Source organism: Acinonyx jubatus, chromosome E2, assembly GCF_027475565.1.
Source record: "Acinonyx jubatus isolate Ajub_Pintada_27869175 chromosome E2, VMU_Ajub_asm_v1.0, whole genome shotgun sequence".
NCBI classification, from domain to species: Eukaryota; Metazoa; Chordata; class Mammalia; order Carnivora; family Felidae; genus Acinonyx; species Acinonyx jubatus.
Window position 1 is genome coordinate 423037 of NC_069396.1, and position 16325 is coordinate 439361.

Genomic DNA, 16325 nt, shown 5'->3' on the forward strand with positions numbered 1-16325 from the left:
TTTATTTCTTTTGGGACAGAGAAAGACAGAGCATGAACGGGGGAGGGGCAGAGAGAGAGGGAGACACAGAATCGGAAACAGGCTCCAGGCTCTGAGCCATTAGCCCAGAGCCTGACGCGGGGCTCGAACTCACGGACCACAAGATCGTGACCTGGCTGAAGTCGGACGCTTAACCGACTGCGCCACCCAGGCGCCCCTCTCACAGCCTTTAATGATCTGGTAACTGTGTTTACCTGACTTCTATGAGCCACTCTAGCAAATTAATCAAACCTGAGGAGGGGGTCGTGGGAACCCCAGATTTGTTGACAGAAGTTGTGGGAAATCTGGGAACCTACTGTTGGAAGTGGCATCTGAAGTGGGCGGTAAGCCAATAAGACCGAGCCCTTCACCTGTGGGATCTGATACTGTCCCCATAAATAGTGTCAGAATTTATTTGAATTGTAGTATACCCAGTTGGTGTCACAGTGAATTGCTTAGGGGAAAAATGCCCACACATTTGGGGGCCAGACCTGTCAGAAGTAGAGGAGATACTCAGGAGGAAGCGTTACGTAGGAGGGAAGAACCGGGTTTTAATACTCAGGACAACCAAGTTGGTTTTTAGTTCACCCTTCAGAAGTCAGGGCTCAGGATACCCTCAAAGCATTTTTCACTTATGTTTGTTTTATCATATATGCATAAACATGATTATATGGTAAAGTTTGTTTAAACAAATCTGTAAGTGATCTTTCAATTCGAGGTGTTAAGAGAATCTTGTGTTATTGTTTGGCCCTTCCGCAGTTCATCCTAAACAGAAACGAGCCAAGCATCACTCTACGCTCCCTCTGCCTGTTATTCACCAGTGTGACAGCCCTATGGCCCTCTGTCCACTGCTGGTCCCCCGGCCCCACGTTGTGTGTGCAAACCAGGCTCCAAGGCCTCATTTCTAACCTTAAGCTGCCATAGGTTTAACTGAAAAAAAAAAAAAAATCTATTTTGTAATCTTTATGAGATGGTCACAAGAGGAGACCGAAGAGGCTCAGGAAAAAACACATTGCATTATATTCACAGGTCCTAGACACTGGAGGAATGGCAGGCTGTGAAAGGCTACACGAGGCAGCTCCAAGGTGGCTAGAAGACAGAATAGTAAGGCTGATTTTGATAGAAATCAAGGTCTTTATCGGAGTTTTCCCATGAAAGTTAAGGCTGAGCAGGATAAACCACTACGATCGGCTAGTTTGAATAGTTTTGGTGGGCTGTGGGCTACAGCGGTGGTAGCTGCCTGGCAGCTGGCCAGGGTATGATGAAGGTAGCACACTATAGCCTCCTAGGATTGAGGCCAGACGGAGGAGGTGTGGCTCTGAGTTGGACAGTTTCTTAACAACGGCAGGCTCCTGTGGGCCCCCGGGGGGGGGGGGAGCAGTCTCTCCCTAGCCAGAAAGGCTTTTAAAATCCCAAAACATCAGAACTTACAGAAAATAAATTATATAAATTATCAGTTGTGTGTGTGTATATATATTTATTTATCCAGGGAATACTAGACAGCCATGAAAACAAGTTAACTACAGCTAAGCACAACATCCATGAATCTCACAGGTAAGAGCGTCGAGGGAAAGCCACCGCAGCGACGCAGTACGATTTCGCGCCCCACGGGACCTTTCTTCGAGGTTTTAACACCTGCGACCCATTCGCATGGGCACCTGCGGCCACTTACGTTTAAATTACAGTCAAATAGAAGTTAACAATGAGGGCTCAGTCGCACTAGCCTCAGACCGTCTGTATCGCTGCAGAAGGTCTCACTGGGCCGCAAGCAGCCTGCGCGGGTTCGCCCCCTTCCAACTCCAGGAACCGGGGCGCCCAAACGGATGAACAACACAGCTCAGCGCTTTTTAGTCTCCTCGGTTGTGGCTTTGTCGGGTTTTTCGGCATGACTATCGGCCGGCCATTCTCGGCAGGAATAATGCACAAGGATGCCACCGTTTTCTCGCGCGTGACGCTGTTTTGAATCCGCTCCGCTACCCGTCAACTCTAAAGTGACATCACCCTTCTCCAGGTATCAGGGTACCTGCCTCCTTCTTGCCACCACCAACATGGCGGCACACGCCGCCACCAAGATGGCCACGTCGTGAGGCCTTCGCCCCAACGGGCAACGGAGTGTGGCCGAGCACCGGCCGGCCAATGGGGAGGCCGGGTAGCCGCCAGCCAATAGGGAGGCCGCGGGGGCCGTAGCCAATGGGGAGGCCGCGCGGGCCGGATGCAGGAGGCTGCGGAGGGAATGGCAAGTTCCCGCCATGTCGGACTCGCAGGTGGAGGGCGCCGCCTCGACCTCGGGGCTGGGGAGTCGCAAGAGGAGGTGGACCGAGCTGCTGGGTAAGAGGGCACCAGGGCTGTGGGAGTGGGCGGTGTCGGACCCTGAGACCCCTTATCTCCTTAGCCTTCGTCGCCCCGGTCCCCGGCCTCTCCTTGTCCCCCAAGACCTCCTGCCTCCTCCCAGTTCCCCAGAACCTCGGTCCTCGTCCTCCTCCGCTCTGAACCCCCGCCTCCTGCCCGCGTCCCACCGACCTCCAGTTCTCCTCTCCCTCAATACCCAGTCCTGTGCCCCCTGTCTTGTTCCCCCCCGCCCCCTGGTCCTGGTCTCCCCCGACTTCCCGTCTCTTTTGCCCTCTTCCCATCCCAACGACCCCTGTTCCGGTAGATCTCCAGTTCTTCCTGCATTCGCGGGGCTGGCTCCCTTCCAACGCGACGTCAAGATAGATGGTTCTAGGAGGCGGGGAGTTAATAATACTCTGCGTCCGGGAGTGCGGGATGACAGTAAGGGGGTCAGCTTAGCCTACTCCCAGAACCACGTAATCTGACTGAACAAGAATCAACCCCTAGGCTTGGGTTTCATCAGGTTTTCCCAAAATATCCTTTTTCTGTCCCAGGATTCCACAGAGAATTGTCTAGATTTCCTCCCATTGGTGACAGTTACTGGGTCTTTGCTTACCTGGACATTTGGAGAAGTACTGGTCCCTCATTTTATAAAATGTCCCTCAGTTGGGTGTGTCTGATGTTTTCTCATGATTAGATTTGCATTTTTCATAAGAATACCACGAAGTAATGTGTCCCCGAGGTGCACCACATCAGGGGGTCTAGAATGTCACCAAGTCTTCTTACATGAGTTTTTAAGGTGTGGTGTAATTTTGTGGAACTGGTTTTCGCCCTTAGCGGGAAGGGTCAAGAGGCAAATGTACAGTCCTGGAACAGAGCAGAAGTTACAGGAATCCGCTGTGCACCTCCTGAGACGCCACCTAAACTTGAATGACCTTCTGCTCGAGGTAAGAGGGAATTGGTTCGACCTTTACAGGCAGATTTAAGTTTGGGTGTTTTGCATGCAGCCAAGGCATAATCTTAGAGACCCAGAAAAAGCCTTATGAGTATCTGGTAGAAGCACCCATTAAATGTTGACTCGATGAGAAAAAGGTTGTGAGCATTTATCTTTTTGGAGATAAAATGTGATTTCAGAGTGAATTTAGTTTTTTTCCAAAAGGTTTGGTAAGATTCGCTTTTTAAAAATGTTTACCTCGAAATATTTAAGAATAGTGCAGTAGGCAAGCATTATATACACAAATTGTTTTTATGCACACACAACTTGAACTTTTAAGAATAGAGTTCTTTGTATTTGGTTTCTAGGTAGAAGGTGCACCACGTAAGACACTGTGTCTCAATCAGTTGATTGATCCTGAGGCCTGTACTAATCTTTCTAGTTCACTCATAGGTAAGTTAGAACTTAATTGTCTTAATGTATGGAGATATGGGAGAGCTTTATGTAAAGTGGTCTTGATTTGCTTCTAATAAACAAAAGTGGTTGGTTAAGTGTCTGGCTCTTGATTTCGGCTCAGGTTGTGAGTTCAAGCTCCATGTCGGGCTCTGTGCTGACAGTGCGGAGCTTCCTTGGGATTCTTTCCCTCTCTCTTTGCCCCTCCCCTGCTTGTGCTCTCTCAAAAGTGAATAAATAAATAAACATTAAGAGAAATAACAGTGTTTCACTCAACATAGGGCTCAGAAGCAGTAGGAACCAAAGTGTCCCTTGGAAAAACATGGGACAGTAACGTGCATTTCCTTTCTAGAAGTGGTGAAAACAAGTTGTGCTGGGCTGGGGAGAGCAGGCAGGAAACCAGAAGAATATTTCCAGGTTTGAGACTATTTCAAGGTATTTCAATTTGAGAATATGAGATTCAGGGAAGTTCTGTGGGAATAACAAAAAAATCCAATTATTTTCTGGTCATTAACATTTTATTATGAAATGACTTACTTCAGGAAAATATTAACTAATTCATTAATTTTAAAATATTTATTTTTTTGAGTAACCTTAGACTCACCTTGACAATTGATTGTCAAAGGTCATTGGTAAATGATAGTAATTTTCACTGCCATAATTACATTTGAATTCCACGTACAATGTGTCATTCTGGGGAACCAAGCTTAGCCACACACTTTCTTGTATGGATTTTGGATCAAGCCTTAAAGAACTTGTATAAAAAGCTCTTAACCTTGACTGCAGAAATATAAGACCCTTAATTCATGAATGCTTTAGTGGTTTTTCCTGTTGAAGATAGTGGTTGTGTTACTTATATGATACATAGGAAATGTACGTTATATAAAAAAGATTAAAGCCTTGGGGCGCCTGGGTGGCTCAGTCGGTTAAGCGTCCGACTTCGGCTCAGGTCATGATCTCGCGGTTCGTGAGTTCAAGCCCCGTGTCGGGCTCTGTGCTGACAGTTCAGAGCCTGGAGCGTGTTTCCGAATCTGTGTCTCCCTCTCTCTGACCCTCCCCCGTTCATGCTGTGTCTCTCTCTGTCTCAAAAATAAAATAAACGTTAAAAAAAAAAAATTAAAAAAAAGATTAAAGCCTTATAAATACAGACACTTTCCCATGGAGATAATTCAGAAAGAAATGGCTATTCTTTTTTTTTTTTTAATGTTCATTTTCGAGAGAGAGATAGCACGCAGAGCCTGATGTGGGGCTCAAATTCATAAACCATGAGGTCATGACCAGAACTGAAGCTGGATGCTTAACTGATTGAGCCACCCAGGTGCCCCTCTTTTTTTTGTAATGTTTTTTAACTTTAGTATAATTAACATGCATTGTTATATCCGTTTCAGGTGTACAGTATAATGATTCAATAATTCTGTATTTTTGAGTGCTCGTCGAGATAAGTGTACTCTTGGGGTGCCTGGGTGGCTCAGTTGGTAAAGTGTCCAGCTTTGGCTCAGGTGATGATCTCACGCTTCGTGGGTTCGAGCCCTGCGTTGGGCTCTGCTGACATCTCAGCGCCTAGAGTCTGCTTTGGATTCCGTCTCCCTCTCTGCCCCTCCCTTGCTTACGCTCTGTTTCTTGCTCTCTCAAAAATAAACATTAAAAAATTTTGCAAATAATAAAAAAGTAAAATTAAAAAAAAGATACATGTACTCTTAGTTCCCAATTTCCTTTATCTTTTTGGCCATCCCTCCACCCACCTTCCCTCTGGTAACTACCAGTTCATTCTCTGTATTTAAGACTGTTTTTCCTTTGTTCATTTGTTTCTTAAATTTCACAAATGAGTGAAATCCTATGGTATTTGTCTTTCCCTGATTTATTTCACTTATTAGCATCATATTCTTTTTCTTTTCATGTCTATTTTTGGGAGAGCACGTCAAGGGGAGGGACATAGAGAGAGAGGGAGACACAGAATCCAAAGCAGGCTCCAGGCTCCAGGCTCCGAGCTGTCAGGACAGAACCTGACATGGGGCTTGAACCGACCAATGGTGAGATCATGACCTGAGCATAAGTCGGATGCTTAACCGACTGAGCCACCCAGGCAACCCCCCCTTTTTTTTTAATGTCCAGCATTATATTTTTTAAATCCATCCATGTTGTTACCAATGTTAACATCTTTTTTTGTAGCTGAGTAATATTCCATTGTGTATATACCATATCTTTAGCCATTCACCTATCGATGGACACTTCTTTCTGTATTCTGGCGATTTTAAGTAATGCTGCAATAAATGTTGGCATGCATATATCTTTTAGAATTAGTTTTTTTGTAGTGTAATTATTGGATCTTAGGGTGGTTCTATTTTTAAATTTTTTTTAATCTTTATTTTTGAGAGAGAGAGACAGAATGCGAGTGGGGGAGGAACAGAGAGAGAACGACGCAGACCCAGCAGCAGGCTTCAGGCTCTGAGCTGTCAGCACAGAGCCCGATGCGGGGCTTGAACTCACGAACCGGGAGATCATGACCCGAGCTGAAGTTGGCCACTTAACCAACTGAGCCACCCAGGCGCCCCTCTATGTTTAACTTTTTGAGGAACCTCCACATTGTTCTCCAGAGCGGCTGCACCTGTTTGCACTCCCACCAGCAGTGCACAAGGGTTCCTTTTTCTCCACATCCTCGTCAACACTTGTTTCTCGTGTTGTTGATTTTAGCTATTCTGACAGGTGCAAGGTGACATTTCATTGTGCTTTTGATTTGCATGTCCCTGATGATGAGTAATGTTGAACATCTTTTCATGTGTCTCTTGCCCATCTTGACGTCTTCTTTGGAACAGTGTCTATTGAGGTCTTCTGTCCATTTTTTAACTGGATTTTTTGTGTGTTGAGTTGTAGAAGTTCTTTATATATTTTGCATATTAATCCGTTATCAGATATATCATTGGTAAATATCTTCTCCCATTCAGTAAATTGCCTTTTTGTTTGGTTGATGGTTTCCTTTGCTCTGCAAAAATGGCTAGAAATTAGCATTTTCTTCCCTTCTACCATGAATTATTTCTTGACCTCTATAATTAATAATTTAAAAAAAATTTTTAATGTTTTTATTTATTTTTGAGCAAGAGAGACAGCGTGTGAACAGGGGAGGGGCAGAGAGAAAGGGAGACACAGAATCTGAAGCAGGCTTCAGGCTCTGAGCTATCAGCACAGAGCCTGACCTGGGGCTCAAACTCATGAACCCTGAGATCATGACCTGAGCCGAAGTTGGACGCTTAACCGACTGAGCCACCCAGGCACCCCCTATAGTTGATGATTTCTAATATCGTCATTTGCAATCTTTGTAACTATTATTGTTTTCATTTACATATTGGTATGTGTTTTCAGAACCCTGAAGATAATGGGCATGTGCTACAGCTTTTTAAAAAAATACAAAAAAACCCCTAGTTTTGGAAGTGAAATAAATGAGATGGCAGTTTGCTTGTAGGCATTACCTTCTCTAGGCTGATTGGGGTTCTCACTTGATTGAATGCAGACCAGAGGCTGGATACTCAGGAGGCTGGTGGCTGCCTGTGGGCTCAGCACCTAAGCTCCACCTGCCAGTCCGAGGGCTGACCACACCTGTGGTCTCTACTACCCACCAGTGTGTGGCACAGCATTTGGAAACGACCCACTTGCCAAACATCAGTATAAAGTCCGTGGAAGCAGGTCTGGTTTTGACACTGAAGTCATTGCAAAGACAGGAACCCATTGCAGGGGTCACTGTAGTTGCCAATTGACTGTGCTCCTTGGAAAACTTTGATCAAGTTCTAAGAATATATCTGCCAAGCTCCCTTATTTGTGTCACACGGAGACGTTGGCATGTGCAACCGTGGGCTTCAAATGCTGACCATTGTTGTCCTGTGTGTCGCTTCAGTCACGAAATGGTCTTATTTCCATCCCTTGTTTTTCCCTCTAGATCTGTGCTCCCTTTCAGAAGACCATTTTCTGGGCGGCTGCAGCTTAAAAGGCTTTTTAAACTGTTTTAGATTTTGTAGTGTGTCCCTCATGTTTTGTTCTGTCTTTAAGGCTCTGCTTTGCGGGATCAAGCTTCAAGGCTGGGTGTCCCTGTGGCAGTGCTGTCCAGCCGGTTGGTGGCCTCCAGCATCACACAGATCTGTGTGTCTGATGGCGAGCCCTCGCACAGGGTGCTGCTGAGCGCAGAGCAAAGGGTGAGACGCCGGGCGATGGGCACGCTGTGCGCACTCGTTGCTCTGGAGCTGTTGGGAAAAGTAGTACATTTCTTTAATGTTGTTTCAAGTGTTTGCTTATTATTACTTTTTTAAAAGATTTAATCTCTCTTTTCAGAAGAAACTGTCTTCCTTGTTGGAGGTGGCTCAGTATTTACTGGCACACAGTATGTTCTCCCGATTCTCCTTGTGTCAGGAACTGTGGGAAGTACAGGTAAATTGGACATTGTGGCTCTGACTTTCAGGGTTTCTCCAGTAGCCTCTTGGTTTGGGTCGAGCCCAGAGAGTCCCTGGATGTTCTCAGGGGTTCCAGCCAGCGTCTCATTAATCACAGACTGGGGGATGAAAGCATTCAGCAGATGCCTCTGTGGGTGGAAAGAAGTGCCTTCAGTTACTGGATTTGTTGGTATTCACCCATAAGTAGTACCGTTTACTAGAATGTACCACAGACACATGGTGTTCTATCTTCTTATATGTAATTATGAACAATTTTCCAGGACAGTGTAGTAAACCAGAGAAATGCAATTTAATAATTATTCTTTTTTTTTCTCCCCAAAGTTTATTTGTTTTGAGAGAGAGAGGGAAAGAGAAAAATCAAGCAGGCTCTATGCTGCCAGCATGGAGCCTGACGTGAGACTTGAACCCACAAAACGTGAGATCATGACCTGAGCCGAAACCAAGAGTTGGTTGCTTACCAGCTGAGCCACCCAAACACCCATAAAAATTATCATTAAAAAAAAGATCCTTATCTGTTTTATTTTTTTTTTGAAACATTTTTAATTCAGTAGTCTTGCAGATTTTTGAATAGTTGACAGAACTCAAGGGAATTATTTGGTTATTAAATGAGATCAGTAAGAATATAGAAAAGGTAAGAGAAAACTCAGGTAATGGTGCACTCATGGTTCCCGCCATTCTCTTATCCAGCATACATTATAGAGTTCACCTGATTTGGCAGCAATTGATACGGTCCTGGTGCTCACTGATAACTAGTTACAGGGCGGGGCAGCTGAATGCACACTAGTTGCAGGACTACAGGTGTCCACAGGTGTGCAGGGAAGAGTGACAGCTGTATGATCGGGTGGTTAGGAAAGGCTTGCTTTTTTATTTTATTTTTTTTTATGTTTATTCATTTTGAGAGAGTACATGCATGTGCCAGTGGGGGACAGCAGAGAGAGAGAGAGAGAGAGAGAGAGAGAGAGAGGAGAGAGGGAGAGAATCCCAAGCAGGCTCCTTGCTGTTGGAGCGGAGCCTCACGTGGGTCTTAAACCCACAAACAGTGAGATCACGACCTGAGCCGAGATTAAGAGTCAGATGCCTAACCAACAGAGCCACCCAGGTGTCCCTAGGAAAAGCTTGCTTGCTTGCTTGCTTGCTTTCTTTTTTTTAATGTTTTTGAGGGAGTATGAGCAGGGGAGGTGCAGAGAGAGAGTGGGACAGAGGATCTGAAGGGGGCTCCGTGCTGACAGAGGAGAGCCCGAGCCTGGGCTTGAACTCACGTGAGATCATGACCCGAGCTGGGGTCAAATGCTCAACCGAATCACCCAGGCACCCCTGGGAAAGGCTTTCTTTTTTTTTTTTCAACGTTTATTTATTTTTGGGACAGAGAGAGACAGAGCATGAACGGGGAAGGGGCAGAGAGAGAGGGAGACACAGAATCAGAAACAGGCTCCAGGCTCTGAGCCATCAGCCCAGAGCCTGACGCGGGGCTCAAACTCACGGACCGCGAGATCGTGACCTGGCTGAAGTCGGACGCTCAACCGACTGCGCCACCCAGGCGCCCCTGGGAAAGGCTTTCTAAGAGAGCTGGCAGCTGCATGGCGTGTGAAGGGAGAGTGCCATTTTGCTGGGTGGAGAGTAGGACGAAGCGGACAGTGGGAGACAGAGCTGACTTGAGTGAGGTGTCCTGGCGGGGAGGAGGAGGGGTGTCTGCTCCAGAAGGGAGGACCTCACTGGGATAGGAGAGAACAAGAGGGACAGAAGCTGGGTCACAGCTGGCCTGTGCTGCATCCAAGAGTCTCAGCCTTGCTCTGGAAGCTGTGAAGGGCCACTGGAGAGTTCTAAGAAGAGCAGATGTTGAGAGGTCCAGTCTCTGTTTTGGAACACATGGGAGAAAGGCCCTGAAGCAAGTTAGAGTAGAGACTGGGTAGGGTGCCAGGGGGAGGGGGGAGGAGGAGGTGAAGGATGGTAATGGTGAGTGACTGAAGGCTTGGTGAGTTGATTTTTATTTATTTTTTGTTAAAAATTTGTAATGTTTGTTTATTTTTGAGAGAAAGAAAGAGACACAGAACGTGAACAGGGAAGGGGCAGAGAGAGAGGGAGACCCAGAATCGGAAGCAGGCTCTGGGCTCCGAGCCATCAGCATAGAGCCCGACGCCGGGCTCAGACTCACGAACCGTGAGATCATGACCTGAACCGAAGTCGGACACTCAACCGACCGAGCCACCCAGATGCCCCTTAGTTTTATTTTTTTTAATATTTATTTTGAGAGAGAGCTTACACGAGTGGGGGAGGGGCAGAGAGAGAGAAAGAGGGTCCCAAGCAGGCAGTGTGCTGTCAGTGTAGAGTCTGGCAGGGGGCTTGATTTCATGAACCTTGGGGTCGTGACCTGAGCCGAAATCAAGAGTTGGAAGCTTAACCGACTGAGCCCCCCGGGCGCCCCTACTTGGTGAGTTAAAGCCAAAGTGGATCCAGTGTGTATCTTAGGGCGTGATTGTTACCCCACTTTAGTTCTGCATAGAGCACAGTGCTCAGGTACGCAGCCTGCACGTTGCGGGGAAGTGTGCGCGTGACGGACTCACAGTACGGTTATTTTCTTTAGGGTTCTTTGTTGCTTGAGGTCGTGTGGCAGCTTCACATACAAAACGTTGTGAGCTTCCAAGAGCTGCTGGAAAGGTAGTGTACCGGCGATAATTTAACATTACCTTAATATTACATGATTTATTTTTTGTAATCTAACCTGCTAATGAATTACTTATTTATATGTTAAAGCCAAAAATCACTGAAACTCTTCATTATTTAAAGAGAACATTTGTTATGGTTGAAGTTGTGATAATGCCCAGACTTGGTCATGTTTTCTTTTTTTTTTTTTTTTTTTAACGTTTGTTTTTGGGAAAGTGCAGGCAGGGGAGGGCCAGAGAGAGGGGGGCAGAGGATCCGAAGTGGGCTCTGCGCTGACAGGCTGACAGCAATGAACCTGACGTGGGGCTTGAACTCATGAACTGTGAGATCACGACCTGAGCCAAAGTCAGATGCTCGACTGACTGAAACCCCCAGGTGTCCTGGTAACATTTTCTTTGCATGAGATATGTCATGTGATAATTTTTTTTTTAAGATTTTATTCTTAAGTAATGTTCACACCAAAGTGGGGCTTAAACTCATAACCCTGGGGTCAAGAGTTGCACGCTCTACCGTCTGAACCAGCCAGGTGCCCTTCTGATAAAATATTGTTAAAAATTATAAAAGAGTGGTACCTTGGTGGCTCAGTTGGTTAAACGTCTGACTCTTGGTTTTGAGTTCAGCTCGTGATCTTCTGGTTCATGGGGTTGAGGCCTATATTGGGCTCTGTGCTGGCAGTGCAGAACCTGCTTATGATTCTCTGTCTCCCTCTCTCTCTGCCCCTCCACCACTCAAGCTTTCTCTGTCTCCCTCACAAAATAAATAAATAAACATTAAAAAAAACCCACAACTATTTGTGGAGGATACCATCTTGCATGTAGGAAACTCTAAAGAATCCACACTGTCAAGTATTAGAGCTACTAAGCTGGTTTAGCAAGGTTGCAGGAAACATCAACATACAAGTCAATCGTGTGTTTATACAAGAACAGTGAACGATCTGAAAACAAAGTAATTCCATTAAAAAGAACATGGAAACGATTAAATTAGGAATAAAGTAGAAGAAGTGAAGGACTTGTATACTAGAAATTATAAAGCATAATGGAGGGAAACGAAGACCTAAATAAATAGGCGTTTCATGTTCATGGATTGGAGCATTTAATGTTGTTAAGATAGCAGTACTCCTTCTATACACTTCCTTGCAGTGATCTATACGTTCAGTATAATCTCCACCAAAATCTAGCCTGGCTTTTTTGCATACATTGACAAGCTGATTCTTTTTTTATTTTTTAAAATTTACAACCAAATTAGCATATAGTGCAACAGCGATTTCAAGAGTAGATTCCTTAGTGCCCCTCATCCATTTAGCCCATCTCCTCTAGCACAACCCCTCCAGTAATTTTCAGTTTGTTCTCCATATTTATGAGTCTCTTCTGTTTTGTCCCCCTCCCTGTTTTTATATTATTTTTGTTTCCCTTCCCTTATGTTCATCTGTTTTGTCTTTTAAAGTCCTCATATGAGTGAAGTCATATGAGTTTTGTCTTTCTCTGACTGACTAATTTCACTTAGCATAATACCCTCCAGTTCCATCCACGTGGTTGCAAATGGCAAGATTTCATTCTTTTTGATTGCCGAGTAATACTCCATTGTATATATATACCACATCTTCTTTATTCATTCATCCATCGATGGACATTTGGGCTCTTTCCATACTTTGGCTATTGTCGATAGTGCTGCTATAAACACGGGGGTGTATATATATCCCTTTGAAACAGCACACCTGTATCCCATGGATAAATGCCTAGTAGTGCAATTGCTGGGTCGTAGGGTAGTTCTAGTTTTAGTTTTTCGAGGAACCTCCACACTGTTTTCCAGAATGGCTACACCAGCTTGCATTCCCATGACAAGCTGATTCTGATTTTGATATGGAGGTACAAGGGACCCTGACTAGCCAAAATTCCTTCAGAAAGAACGACAGTGTTGGGGAGTCACAGGTCCTGTCTGCAGAATTTACTACAAAGCTAGGCTGTGGTGCAGGCATAAGGGTAGACCTAGAGTAATGGAATAGGATTTCCAGTCCGGACGTAAACCCATACGTGTATGTCAGATGATTTTCGACAAGGGTGCCAAGACCATTGGACAGGGGAAAAATAGTCCGTTCAACAAGTGGTATTGGGACAACTGAACCTACACATGCAAAAGAATGAAGTTGGATCCCTGCTTCACACAACATATAGCAATTAAGTCACAGTGCACCAAAGACCCAAACATAAGAGCTAAAGCCATAAAACTTCTAGAAGAAAATCTAGGGTTATGTCTGCACGAGCTTAGATTAGGCAATGGTTTCTTGGAAAAGATGCCTAAAATTCATGGTACAAAAGAAAATGTCGAGGAAAATTGTGCTTCATCGAGTTTTAAAATTTTTGTGTGCAACACTCTTAAGACTGTTAAGACCGTGAAAAGACGACACCTAGAATGGGAGAAATTATTTGCAAATCGTGTATCTGATTGTCTAGTATCTAGCGTAAAGAACTCTTACATCTCAACAGTAAAAAGACAATCCAATTAAAAACGGACCAAGGGTTTCAATAGACATTTGTCTGAAGAGCATACACGTAAGGCTAAGCACACGAAAAGATGCCAGATGTCGTTAGTCACCAGAGAAATGCAAGTCTGACTGGTGAGGACTCCTCCCACCACCCCACCCACTGCTCCTGCTTCTGGGCCCAGGCTCCAAATGGAGCTGTGCGTGCCTGATGCCCTCGATGACCACCATAGCTTCAAATCGCTGCTGTTGTGTTTTGTTTTTGATTATTTTACTGTAATTGAGCTTGCTTTGTACTCGATTAGTAGTAAGGTACTCCAAATAAACTTTTTTTTGTTAAAGCTTATTTATATATTTTGAGAGAGAGCGAGCCGGTGGGCAGCACAGAGCCTGACATGGGCCTTGATCTCACAAACTGTGAGATCATGATGTGAGCCAAAATCAAAAGTCAGACTCAACTGGGGCACCTGGGTGGCTCAGTAGGTTGGGCGTCCAACTTCAGCTCACGTCATGAACTGGAGGTTCGTGACTTCGAGCCCCGCATCAGACTCTGTGCTGATAGCTCAGAGCCTGGAGCCTGCTTCGGATTCTGTGTCTCCCTCTCTCTCAGCCCCTCCCCTGCTCATGCTATGTCTTTCTCTCTCTCTCAAAAATACATAATAAATGTTAAAAAAAAAATTAAAAAAAAAAAAAAGAGTTGGACTCGGCTGAGCCATCCAGGTGCCCCTAAACTTTTTGAAAATGATTATTTAAAAACATTAAAAAAAAATTTTTTTTTAATGTTTTTATTTTTGAGTGAGAGACCGACAAAACACGACTGGAGGAGGGGCAGAGAGAGAGGGAGACGCAGAATCCAACGCAGGCTCCAGGCTCTGAGTTTTCAGCACAGAGTCTGATGTGAGGCTCAAACTCACAATCCGCGAGATCATGACCTGAACCAAAGGCAGACACTTAACTGACTGAGCCACCCAGGCACCGCTAAAAAAAATTTTTTTTTTGCCCCTAAAATTTTTTTAATGTTTATTTATTTTTGAGAGAGAGAGAGAGAGAATGAGCAGGGGAAGGGCAGAGAGAGAGGGAGACACAGAATCCGAAGTAGGCTCCAGGATCTCAGTTGTCAGCACAGAGCCTAACACGGGGCTTGAACTCAACCAGCTGTCAGATCATGACCTGAACAGAAGTCAGATGCCTAACCGACTGAGCCACCCGGGTGCCCCGAAAATGATCATTTTTAATGTCAGTAGCAGCTGTTCCGATACCCCGTGTATGTCAGCTGGGCCCGTTGTGACTTCTGGGAATAGCTCACATGGTCGCCAGATCGTTCTCTGTGCCCCAGCTTCTGAGTGAAGTGACCGGGGAAGAAAACGGTCTGGTAGATATCGAGGGATGGTGAGCACATGGTGTGTGCTTTGTCCCTAGTCATGCTGACATGCAGGCCACAGTGGCGTGGCTCTTTAGGAACCTGTGCCTTCTATGTGAGGAAATGGAAGCATCTCCGTACAATGACATCGCCAGTGCTATGCTTTCTGGTAAGTTCACAACAGGGGCAGGTTCACAGATAAACTTTAGGTCAGCGGGAATGCTTTTTGCTGTGACAGTCTGTGGGAAACAGGACAGCCCCGCACCCCTGGCATGGGAATCCGGAAAAACAGTCCATTCGCCGAGTGGTATTGGGGCAAGTGGCCACACACGTGAGGTTGGAGCCCTGCTTCACACAACATGCGGTAATTAAGTCACAGTGCACCAACGACCTAGAAGAAAATCTAGGGCCACCACCGCGCGAGACCATCTCCACCCAGGCCTCCCGCCTGGGCTTGCTCGTATTTGAATTTTGTGGAAGTTTCGCCAAGTCCGTCTGTTGACCCGCTGTGTCGGGGGCCGGTGGCTACTGTGTTTAAAATATGCAGATTACGATCTGCCGGACCAAGAGCTACAAGACCACCACACGGGGTCTGCAGGGAGCTCCCTCAGCCCCTCAGCTCCCATTCCGGAGAGATGAACACCTCCGGGGCCCTGTTGATTGGAGGTGCAGCCTCAGTGTGCTCACAGAAAGGAAGTCAAGCCACGGAAATTGTTGCTTTCAGATCCCAGAAGAGGAGAGCTGCAGTTAGCTAGGGAAGTTCACAAGCGAGCGGGAGGCAGGGTACGAGTGCCCGTTACTTGTGGGCTGATTGGGCCTGAGGTCACCAACTTTTTATGGGCTCAACTCTAAGTGGTTATTATTTTTTTAATGTTTATTTTTGAGAAAGAGCCCATGCAGAGGAGGGGCAGAGAGAGAGGGAGGCAGAATCCCAAGGAGACTGCGCTGTCAGAACAGAGCCCGGTGTGGGGTTTGGACTCACAAACTGAGAGAGCGTGACCTGAGCCCAAGTCAGACACTTAACCGCCTGAGCCACCCTGGCGTCCCCTAAGTAGTTATTTCAAAAGGTGCCCTGGAAAAGCAAAGCAGGAAGTGTGGCAGGCATGCTAAGCTCACGGCCTGATCTAATCATCATCGGACCCTGGGTGAGAGCAGGGGCGCCATGCTGTCCATTGCCTGGACAGTAGCTCGGAGTGGCAGTTTTCTTGTCACACTTGTCTTTTTCCGGGTGTCTTTCCCTTTGGGTGGGCCCGGTCCTAGGCTGCTCTCTGAGCCAGCAGAGCCTCGCCGTTGTCAGTGATTCTGAGGAATGAAATCTCCAAATAAGCAACATGTTAGATGAGAAGTAGAGTGTTCCACACAGCTTGTGAATTTTTTTTTACATTACAAAAGATATGTTCCTTTTTCCTAAAGCTTTCTTGGTGATGGATGTGAGCTCCTTGTGATTCCTGAATCCTGTAGTCTGGGCTCAGAGAATTTAAATTGAAGATTAGACAAAATATTTTTGATTTCAGTCCTTTAATTTTATCAGAACTTATGGGTCCATTTCCTGCCCCATTCTCCTGAATGTAGTGCTTCTGGGTCTTCCTGGAACAGTCCTTATATTTTGAGGTAGGAGATTGGCTGGGGAGATAATCCACATGAAACCCTTAGATG

At 45.8% G+C, this 16325-nt stretch overlaps 1 protein-coding gene across 3 annotated transcripts in view; it reads left to right on the plus strand.

Annotated features, from left to right (window-relative positions):
• The first annotated feature begins 1737 nt into the window (after window positions 1-1737).
• Window positions 1738-16325, plus strand: part of FANCA (FA complementation group A) — a 61544-nt gene continuing 46956 nt past the window's right edge. The window contains exons 1-7 of one of the 3 annotated variants that reach the window (XM_053210291.1): window positions 1738-2346; window positions 3184-3293; window positions 3649-3733; window positions 7772-7914; window positions 8051-8146; window positions 10751-10824; window positions 14729-14838. In XM_053210291.1, coding sequence (XP_053066266.1) covers window positions 2268-2346; window positions 3184-3293; window positions 3649-3733; window positions 7772-7914; window positions 8051-8146; window positions 10751-10824; window positions 14729-14838 — 697 coding nt within the window. In that variant the 5' untranslated portion in view covers window positions 1738-2267. The remainder of the gene's footprint in view (window positions 2347-3183; window positions 3294-3648; window positions 3734-7771; window positions 7915-8050; window positions 8147-10750; window positions 10825-14728; window positions 14839-16325) is intronic. The other 2 variants (XR_008293551.1, XM_027076453.2) reach the window with 2 other exon arrangements.